Source organism: Leptonychotes weddellii, chromosome 3 (genome assembly GCF_054177405.1).
Source record: "Leptonychotes weddellii isolate Sample4059 chromosome 3, ASM5417740v2, whole genome shotgun sequence".
NCBI lineage: Eukaryota > Metazoa > Chordata > Mammalia > Carnivora > Phocidae > Leptonychotes > Leptonychotes weddellii.
In genome coordinates, this window is record NC_138371.1 from 99,078,233 (window position 1) to 99,088,880 (window position 10,648).

Below are 10,648 nucleotides of genomic sequence, written 5' to 3' on the forward strand. Positions count from 1 at the left end.
TACCCAGTCAGGCCCACTGCCTTCCGGGCCTGCTCACACCCACCAGCAGGTGGCGCTAAGGCCCCATCCCACAACGGAAGACCGTAGGGAACAGGGCAGCAGGCTGCGGCTGAGGCAAGAGTAGGGGTGAGTCACAGACCCTGGGCAGAGAAGGGGCTCTACTAGCTCACTTGGAGGGCGCTGCTGGAAACAGTGACTCAGTTGGGTGACTTGGATTCAGGGTCTGAATCACAACCCAGGAACGTGGCAGGCCCCTCCCCGGAGAACACTTCCCGCCAGCATCCTTACATTTTCAGGCCTTCTGGCAAAGGCTGCCAACTGGCCAGAATGCCAAACTGCCACAAAGCACACGATTTCCCCAGCCCACCCAGCTGTCCCATCCAGCTTCAGGCACCAGGTCAGCCCCAGTCAGCCCGTACCTCGGCCAGCCCAGCCTTGGTGGTGGGGGTGGGGCTGGAGGAGAGAGAGGGGCCACCTCGCTCCTGACTACAATTACCTTCACGCTGTCAGAACTTGCTAGAATGAACATAAGCTCCATGCCTAACTTTTTAAAATCTAATTTAAAAATTGAAGGTAAAGTAGGAAAAAAAAAAGAAAGAAAGAAAGAAAAGAAATGTCTGTTTGAACATGCATGCCTTGGGCAGCTCCTGCAGAGGATCAGATCCAGCAGGCCCTCCCTGCCTTACCCCACTGGTCATCCCAGCACCCGAGTGGAGGCCACTAATGTGAGTCTCTACAACCCACAGAATGAGAGACTTTCACCACAGGTCTAACCATGAGTGTGACACTGTCACACACCCAACTGCCGAGGGTCTGGCTCAAGGCCCATGTTCCCCAGCTCCCATGCCCCCCAGAGACCAGCTCAACATCAGCCACCACCCCACGATGCTGGTCCTAACTCCTCAATGAACATCCGTGACAATGACACGCAGCTCATTGCCGTAGGCCGAGCCCTAGTCACACGCCCAGCAGTGCTGCGAAGAACAGGGTGGCTCTGTTTTAATGTTCCTGGAACTCAGGGCCTGTGTCTGTTATTCCCTTTGGGTCCCATTCCTCATATTCTGGCTGTTTCAGAAACACTTGGGGTGGCAGGAAGTGGGGGGAAAGCTGTCCACTGTTGGGCAGGCTTTGCAGCCCCGGTGGCTCGGCTAGATGCTGACGGACACATAGAGCAGGCCAAAACAGTCCTGCTTACCAGGCTGCAGAGCACCAGGGTCCTGCAGGCAGGTTTGAGGGGACTGTGGCCGGTGCAGACAGCAGCTCAGAACGAGCCCACAGGATATGTGGTGCTGGTCAGCTTGAGAGAGCACAGCTTCACCAGGTCACATTCCCTCCCCAAAGTCAAGTCAGCCAGCAGGGCAGTCCCAGGACCCCAGTGGCCCAGCTCACAGCCAGCCAGCTGCCCATGGGAACTCAAAGGCTCCCCAGCTTCCAGCCAGGCATGAGGCAGGGTGGGGGCAGAAAGAGGATATGCTCAAATAAAAATTGCATCCAAATGGGAAAGCCAATTTGGCCAAAAGGCCAAACATCTGCAGTCCAACAACCAGAAATGAGATCATGAGCCTTAGCCTCCCTAGTGGCTCCCCTGAGGTAGGGGTGTGGGGCCCTCCCACCAGGATCCCCTACCCACACCCATCTCAGGAGCCCCAAAACAGCCATGGGCACTACCCCCAAGCCCCACAGTCTCTCAGGGGCAACAAAAATTTTCACCTGGTCTCCTGCCAAACCCACTTCAGGGAAAATTATGCAGAAACCCTGGCTCTGGGTCAGTGGCCCCATCCTCCTCCAGCCAGAAGTCCTGAACTCTACAGGCAGGGCTGGTGCTCCAGCCTCTAGCTCCTCCCCACCTCCCACGGACCATCTCCCCCAGACTTCGGAGATCCAGGGTCACCCCAGCGTCACGGTGGGGCTGTCACCCACTCCAAAGTCAGCCCATAACTTTGGCCTACAATAAATCAGGCAGCAAGTCAGGTAAGAAATTGGGCCACGAGCCCATGCTGAGCCCTGAGCTCTCCACATCACAGGCATTCAACACATGTGGGTTGAAGATGATGAAATGAGGAGTTGGCCCAGAAAAAATAGGGCAGCTGCCCAAAGAGAAACCCAACCTTGTGGGTCAGGGCTCCGTGGCCCGCCCCCACCTCAGGACCATGAGGGGTGCTGGAGTCCCGTCAGTTTCACTGGAGAGAAAACCATGAGGCCACCTCTCGCAGAGTATATCTAGCGGTCCCCGGCCACACTGTGCTCACCCAGAACCCAGCCTGTCCCGAGGGCAGAGGGCTGAGAAGAGTGAAGTATTGCCAGGGAAATAGGATCAGTCAGGAGTTTTGTACAAAGAGCCTCCTCCGAGAAGCCCTCCAGAACCACTGTGGTGCCTAGTTTGCCCTTCATGAAACTCCCAAAGAGCAGACCCTTTAGGCCCCAGGTCTCAGCATCCCAGCCACACTTGAAGAGCCTTGCCAGGGCTCCCCGTCCAGGAGCACCATGAAGGCCCACAGGTCCCAGGGGTCCCTATGAGCTGGGGTTTTGCCTCTCTGGGCAGGTTTGTCTCTTCAATAAATTTTGGATAGCCTCACAGTTTTTATGAGGCTTGAAGGACAACACATGTTAGGACAGGAGCCCTCAGAGAGGACAAATGGCTCAGAGGCTTTCCTGCGTTCCCAGAGGCTAGGATTTCATAGAGTCTCAGGACTACCAGAGACTCGGGCATGAACCAACAGACCGGGGCCCTCCCCAGGTTAACCAGAGCCCCAAACCTCTCTCAGCCCCCCACATTTGACCTCAGGTCTCATCTGAAGCAGGAGCTCTCTCAGCAGAGACATTTGTAAACGGCCCTGCCCCCCAACCCAGGAAAGGGACTAAGCCCTCCCCCACCCTGGGCAGTGCAAGACAGGCGCCCAGTGCCAAGGACAGGACAACAGACCAGAAGGCGCCAGCACGTGCAAGGTTAGAAGCCAGTGTCACCTGATTTCGGAGCAGGTTAGTTTGAGCTACGAGATGAGCCTGCAGTTTGCCTTGGCACCACTGGGGGGCAGCTTTCTCAAGCAGCGAGACAGGCTGGGGGTGGGGAGGGGAGGTCAAGGCAAAGGAGAGTGGAGAAACAGGAGGGAGATGGGGAGAGAGAAACAAAGACACAGATATTAAACACAAAGTCCAAACGTCCCAAATGCAATGACAGACAAGCTGGCCACCCCTCCAGGGGGCCAGCCCCCCAGCAGGTAAAGGCCCCTGGAGGCTAAAATAATTAAGGGGAGCCCTGGGCAAGGGGCAGAGAAAGAGGTGAACTCCAACTGCAAAGCAAAATGTGAGAGTCGTTAGCAGGGGCAAAGGGGCTCAGCAAGCTTGGTCCTGCCCCGGGGTGGGCTGGGGAGAGGGGAGCCACCCTCAGCCCCTCACTTGTGGACAGCGTGACCAGCTCAAGCCCTGTGCCCTCAGGCTTGTTCCAGCAGAGACAGGGTCACATGGGATCCCATGACAGAATTCCACTCAGAGCACGCCAGGTCGGGTGGGGCTGTTCCAGTGAAACCCAAGCCAGGCCTGTTCTCATCCTGGAAAGTGGCCTCAGAGCAGGGTGGAGGGCCCAGGGCCCAGGGCAAGCACGACAGGATAGGCAGGAAGTGGACCCTCACCCAGGTGCCCACAAAGGCCTTTCCCTCAACCTGCCGTGAGCCCAGCAGCATCCCTCACCCCTCTTACTACCTGGGACTAGTCACCAGCTGTAAACCCATCTGCAAGTGGGGTTGATGATTCCTGCCCCAGGGGAGCAGTGATAACCAACAGTGCAAAAGGGTGCAGTGAGTACAGCACAAGAAGAAGGCCCCTCCAGGGGACTTGGGTACCCCCCTTTAGGCTCTCCCCCAACCCTGCCCTCCAGCCCTTACCTTGGCAATTTTGGCTTCATCCTTCTTTTTGGCAGTTTGAAGGGACTCGTAATGGTGCCGGGCACTGTCATAGTCCACCAGCTTCCGCCCTCGCTTGGCAATGCGTGACTGAGGACAGACGGAGGTGAGGGGGTTGCTGGGATGCTGACCCAGGCTGGGCTCAGAGAAACTGGGCTGTGGGCACTGGGAGTTGGATGAAGCCAAAGGGCCCAGGGCAGTCGACCCCAGGCTCAAGAAGTGCATCTAATGCATGCTTGAAACACTTCCTCCATCATTTCTGGGGGCAAAGAGCTCACCCCTTCAAGGCGACCCATGCCCTCGGGGTGTCCTTTCTTATGCAGAGGTCAAACCACTGTCTTCAATATTCAGCCACTTTTGCCAGGACAAACCAGCCAGTACTGTGTGCGATACGCCTCCCGCTCCTGGACCCCAGGCTGCTCTACTGGTAGGCTACCACCATTGGCCTCCCTTGCACACTCCCCATAAGGCATCTTGAGGGCCCGGGGCATCTGCATTGGGTGGCCACGGGGGCCAGCATGGAGCCCAACCCCCAGGGGCTCAGGTCCAGCGCAACAGTCACCACCTAGCCTCAACACCTCTGCTTCCATGTCTGAAGCACCTGGGGCCCACTGGCTGCAGTGGAGGGCACCTATCAGGCCCCCATGCTCAGGCCTTACATCCCCTTAATATACCTTATACAACCCTATAGTCACTCCACAGTGACACGGCCACACAGACGTACATGCACCATGGGGTCTCTTCCCCAAGTCCGGAGACCCAAAGCCCTCAGCTCAGAAAGGCCCAGGTCTGGGGGCTGGTGGGCTGGCCTCAGAGGGAGCAGCCCTGGAGGGATGAATTGCCAGGTGAGGGAGATGCCAGCCTTCAGGGCAGAGTCACCTCAGTGCCTGAGCCAGCCCTAGGCTGACCCCTTCCCCCCATCCTTCTATCCCCGCTTCAACTCCCCTGCACAGGCTACCAGGCCAGAGCACGACAGATCTACAAAAAGTGCCTCTCACCTTGATGTCAGGGAACTGGCCCAGGTATGTGTCCATGGTCAGCAGCGCCTGGTCCACCAGCTTCTGATGGTAATCCAGCCAGAGGAGGTCATTGTTCTGAAGGAGGTGAGAGCTCATGAGTATACGGCCCGGGGAGCTGGGCCACACCAAGTCCCCAGCTCTCTCCTCCCAGAGACCTGGGGTTCACAGCCCAGAGGCTTCTCAGAACCTCAGGTCCCTTGGCTGTAAAATGAGGGTAGTAACTCCTGCCCTCTAGCCTCTCACAGGGCAAGTATAAGGAACAGATAAGCCCAGGGCTGGTAGGTCAGGGAGGGGAGGTGACTTGCCCAAGGGCACACAGCATGTGAATGCCCGAAAACCAGAAGGGCTTGTCCCAGAGGGCAAGGCAGGGCAGAATAGGCCTGGGGCTGAAACCAGAGGGCCCTCTGGGAAGGACCGAGGTCACCTGCCTCACGCTCACCTCAGCTATCTTGTTTGCTTCATCCCTGCCAGGCCAGTCGGGCTCATACACCTCCTGCAGACATTCGTTCAGTTTCTTGGAGGCCTCGTGCATGGCTGTGGGGCAGAAGGGCCATGCTGCAGCCAGGGCCACGGGGCAGGGGGCGGGGACGAAGGTGGGGGCAAGGGAGGGACAGGGAGGGTCACCCTTGCCCCCACCTCCTAAGGCCCCACTGTCAGCGCTTACCGCTCCATCACAAACCCTGGTCCCCATCCCAGCTCTGCCCCCATCACCTTCATGGGGCAAAGGCCCCTCAGTGTCCCATGAAGCCCACTACCCAGACCAGGTCTGCCCTGCCTGCCCCTCACCCTTGACTGAGGCCAGGTAGGTCCGGAGATCCTTCTGCAGTCGAGTGCCCTCAGTCTGCAAAGAGAAAGCCAAGGCCAGGGTGAGGGCCCGGGGCACACGCTGTACCCGACCCTGTCCTCCCTGCACTCCCGTGTGGACAAACGCAGGCTGCTCCTGACGGCCGCCCCAGATCCGCTGTCCTCATCAGGGCAGGCCTGGAGAAGACAAGACATGAGCGACAGCTCCTGGGCACGGCCTGGCCCGGAGCGCCCCTCAGAGCCGGCAGCTACTGTCTCTAGCTGCAAACGCCTACTGAGCATCCAGTGCTTCTCAGCACCATCCCTCCCTCAGGAGCCCTGTGCGCCATGGGGTATTCCTCCTGGTTTGTCAGCACCTGTCTCTTCCGGGCAGTGTTCTCAGCCCTGTAAGGAAGGCAGGAAAGTAGAGACCTCTCCACCCTAAACAAGGCACCAGGGGCACAGGCTGAATGAAAGGTATGACGCAGCACACATGTACAATGGGACTGGCGTACATACGAGGCATGCCCCCAGACAACCACGGACCAGAGGACCAATGAGCACAGAACACGGGAGTGGAACACCCAGCACCTTGCCCCAAAAGCTTAGGCCAGCACACTCCCACTGCATGGTGCCAGGGACAGAGGATGGCTCTGGAAGGGCCAGGGGAGGTAGGCTGTGGGAGGTGGAAGGGAATGGCTTAGCCAGGCTGCACAGAAGCGGCGGGTCATGCCCACGACTCTCAGACACTGGCCCAGCCAAGAGGGAGGATGTAGGATGTAAGAGGAAAAGATTGGCCAGGGGACTGGGCCAGACAGTGAAGGCCCTGATCTGGGGAGACAGCCCCAGGGACTTGCTGAGACAGCAGGACCAGCAGAGAGGATGGCCCATAGGCAAAACCTCCAGTTCCTCTGGATTATCAATGCCACACAAGGCAGGAGCAAGAAAACTGAGCCCCAGGTGAGAGGGGGTAAACAGGCTGAGGCAACAGGTGAGGTATGAGAGCACCAACAGTGAGATGCTGGAGTTTCCAGAAGCCATGTGCAAAGGGGTCTCAGAGAGCACACTGGCTTTGGGGTTATGAAGACCCGCCCAACTCTGGCCCTCACTAGACATATAGCCCTAAGCAAGTGACCAAACCTCTCTGAGCCTTGGTCTCTTCATCTGTCAGCTGGGATGAATGACCCCTGCCTGGCAGACCACCAGCTAGTGTGCGCTCAGGAAGTGGCCAGACCCCTAGCTTGAAGGCCAGCTCCAAGAGATGGGCTTTATGCTGAGGATGGTGATGTGGGGCAGTGGGGGAACCTGAGGAGAGAGGACTTCTGGAGGGCCAAGGATGGCAGTGCCAGAAGCTGGTTTCTTCGGGGGACGAGCACCCTCCTGGCGTCTCCCTGCCTGATGCTGCTCACATCTCAGCAACACCCTTGTTTTGGATTCCCTTGCCCTGGTGAAGGGTTAGACAGACACAGACCCACAAGCAGCCACAGTCCCGCTCCTGGACTGCCTGGCGCCTCTGCAGGAGATGAAAAGTGGTCTCCACTCCAGCTGAGGGCAAGCAGGGACACAACCAGCCTTCTAGGTGCACCCCAGGCACCCTCAAACCTCTCCAACCCCCCCCAAACAGGCTCTCCCCCCTCATAGCCAGGGCCTGCTCTTCCTCTCCCAGTGTGCTCAGAGCATCACGTACCACCTGCCCAGTGGGGCTGGCTCTTTCCTGCATCCATCTCCATATCATCACTGTCCCTACCTGAAATATGAGGGAGCTGAGAGGTTCAGTGACTTGCCCAGTGCGACACAGACTGGTAGAACTAGTGAGAACCCCCACAGCCTGGGCACTCAGGCCCCCCAGGCAGCTGCCTGTTTATCATGATGGGTGCTTCCAGAAGACAATAGAGGTGTCATGCAGGGAGGGTTCCAGGGCAGTGCATAAGATGTACAATTAGAAAAAAACAAAAAAACAAGGGGTGGTGGGGAAAAAAAAAAAAAAAAAAACCTCTCCAAAATTGCTTGAATCCCCACAGACCACAGAGTAGCCTAGAGAAGCCTGGCCACACGGAATTCTGAGGAACTTCAAAGATCGAGGCCTGCTGATTAAAGATTAAAGGCCAATCCACAGCATCCTAACCTCTGGAATTCCATCAGGGATCAGATGTGGGCCTTGTGGGACTGGAAATGGGGAAGGGCCCATCCCACTCTTGATGCTTTGGTGATGGAGATGAGGATTCAAACGTGTTCATGACTCAAGGCTATTGCATTCATCTGATGCCACAGAATCTTCCAGACTCAGTTTCTCTTCCTGCCAAGCCTCCATCATCTCACTCCCCTCCCCACCATCCTGCGAGCGCCTGTCTACTCTGCACCCCGAGGAAGGGGTCTCCCGAGGGGCGGGTTGCTGTGCTTGCCCGGGCCTCAGGCAGTACCAGGGCCCCTTGTGCTTCCCGAACAAGGCCACGCTGTGAGCAGGCACCCTGGGCACAGATGTGCAAGGGGCCGCCCAGAGCTCTGCCTCTCACATGCCAACTGCAGCTGGGCCCCTAAGCCACACTCCCCAGTCAGTCCCCAGGATCAGGCACAGCCCTCCCCCATGCAGCTGCCTCCTGCAGGGCAGCGCCCAGGCAGGCCAGCACAGAACCTGTGTGTTTGCTCCCAAAATGGCTCCTTTGGCCCTCCACATAGGGCACCTAAGAAACAACTCTCTGGAGGTTCCTAGGGCTTTAACAGACTCCTTGAAGAGCAGCTGAGGGAAGAATAAAGTTCTGGAGCACAGTCCCTTCAGCCTGCTCTCCTGGCTCTGGACTCAGGAGTCCGGAAGGACACCACAACCCAGTACCAACACCTAGTATAACTCCACGGGGGTGGCTTGGCCAGCACCTCACATCCCTGCTGTACCTTCCTTCAAAGGGTGCTCCCTGCCTCCCCTGACATCAGCCCCCACCAGTGGTCTGAAGGCCCAAGCCCTCATCTTCCCAGTGGGTCTAGGGGGCAGGGACATCCCTCCTGCAGGACTCCCTCTGGCCCCAGCTGACTTGCGCCCCTCTGCAGTCCATTCCAGAGGATCTTCATGCAATAGCCAGGGATGCCCTCTTTGAGCAGAGCAGGCCCTAAGAACAAGAAGGAATCTGACCTGCCCCACCTCAGCAACAGACAAGCAATAATGAGCGCTGGGGTGCAAGCTACAGGTCGTCCCAGGGGGAAGAGCTTGACCCATTCACCTCCCCCCTCCACTGCCCCCCAGCTCAGGTTCAACTCAGGCCTTCCTGGGAGCCATCCTGGGTCCTCTGAGTGGGCCAAGCTGTTTCTCAGTGCAGGGACAGAGGGCAGGAGTGCCAAGAGAGGTGCTGAGTGGGCCCAGGAAGGGCTATGAAACCTGTCCCTTGTGAGAGCCGGCGACAGCAAGGTGACCTATGCCCTCACCTAGGGCACCTGTAGGAAGGGGTAGGAGATTTACTTCCTTGAAGCCCATATTCCCCTGCCAGCCTAGTCCCCAACTAGCATGGGGCTCACTGCGCTTGGTGTTCACAGATAAGGAGCAGGAGAACACTCAGCTTCCAGACTTCCCACACTCAACCTCCACCCCACCTTTCCCAGGGTCACCCAAGCCCAGGGCTCCAGCCACCCACACACACCCATCAAATCCAGAACCACATGGCTGCCTTAACCCCCAAGAGAGGGTTACCCAAGTCTCAAATGAGACCTCAAATCTACCCCCTCTTACTTGGCCCCTGAAAAGCCAGCCACCCCACCTAACCTGAAGGCAGACAGAGCCCCAGCTCAAGTGCCCACTCCATGTCCACCTCCAGAGAGCCACCAGCACTGACTATCTTCAGCACTGGCCTCACTGCCTGGCCCCTCTGCCCAAGGATCACTGAGTGACTCCTTGTCCAGAGCCGGGACCCAGAGGGGGTGACTCTGAGGGACAAAAGTGGACAGTAACGCTCTGGCCCCAGCACTGGGGCCAGGCCACAGGGAACCTCAGCTCCCAGACATGTACTTTGCTCACCTTCTGCCAAAGAGCCCAGCTGATGGGGCAGCCCCATCACCCCCACCCAGCTCAGGAGCTGCCCTAATCTTTTTCCCCAGCCCAGCCAGTCATCCTCAGGATTGGGGCTTGGCTCCAGAGAGCCGACCTGAGAGTGGACAGATCTGGACACCACACACTGTGTGTCCTTGGAAAAGTCGCTTAACCCCACTGGGCTTCAAGTACCTCCTCTATAAAATGAAGAGACTATCAGCATCTGCCTCAGGAATGCAAGGTTCAGGTCTGTAAAACACAAGCAGTACCTAGTCTAGAGTAGGGACTCTAGAAACAGTGATTTCCTAAAAGACTTTCAGAGCATCCCATAACCTGAGGAAGCCAGCTGAGTAGGGGACATACCCCAGGGGCTTTCAGCAGAAAGAGTCAGAAGCAAAGACTTCAGGCTTCTTGTCCAAGCCTCATTTTGCAAAACTGACGCCCAGGGAGCAGGGGCTCACCCAGGGCCACAGGGGCAGTAGATGGCTCTGACATGGCACATACCTGGGCCTTGAAACACCTCCCATTCATGGCCTGGGGGACAAGCAGCCATGAGGGCTCCCATTCCTGCCCTAAGGAGCCTCTCCATTGAGCTCCTCTGGCAGGCGAGAGTGGACTTGGCCCTGGAGACTTTCCCAGCTGCTCTCCGCACCCCTCTCTTCAATCATGCGTCCGCCCAACCCCAGGCGCTCTCCCATCATGTCCCCAGGCCCTCTCCCATCATGCCCCCTACCCTATGGCCCTCTCCCAGAATGCTCCCTGGGCCTCTCCCAGCTTGCCCCCTGGCCTTTTCCCAGCATGCTCTCCAGCCCTCTGCCAGCATGCCCCCCCCCACCGCTCTCACCCAGCATGCCCCCTACTCTCTCCCAGCATGGCCCACAGGCCTCTGCTAGCATACCCACCCCCCCGACTCTCTCCCAGCATGCCCCCTCCCA

General features: G+C 58.0%; 1 protein-coding gene across 21 annotated transcripts in view; it reads right to left on the bottom strand.

Moving 5' to 3' along the window:
* The window catches only part of BIN1 (bridging integrator 1), a 55,739-nt gene that overhangs the window by 16,166 nt on the left and 28,925 nt on the right, over positions 1 to 10,648 (bottom strand). For 11 of the 21 annotated variants that reach the window (XM_081814637.1, XM_081814630.1, XM_081814629.1 and 8 more), the window contains exons 3-7: positions 5,705 to 5,759; positions 5,358 to 5,452; positions 4,898 to 4,993; positions 3,882 to 3,989; positions 2,965 to 3,057 (exon numbers count right to left, since the gene is read on the bottom strand). In XM_081814637.1, coding sequence (XP_081670763.1) covers positions 2,965 to 3,057; positions 3,882 to 3,989; positions 4,898 to 4,993; positions 5,358 to 5,452; positions 5,705 to 5,759 — 447 coding nt within the window. The remainder of the gene's footprint in view (positions 1 to 2,964; positions 3,058 to 3,881; positions 3,990 to 4,897; positions 4,994 to 5,357; positions 5,453 to 5,704; positions 5,760 to 10,648) is intronic. The other 10 variants (XM_081814641.1, XM_081814639.1, XM_081814636.1 and 7 more) reach the window with 1 other exon arrangement.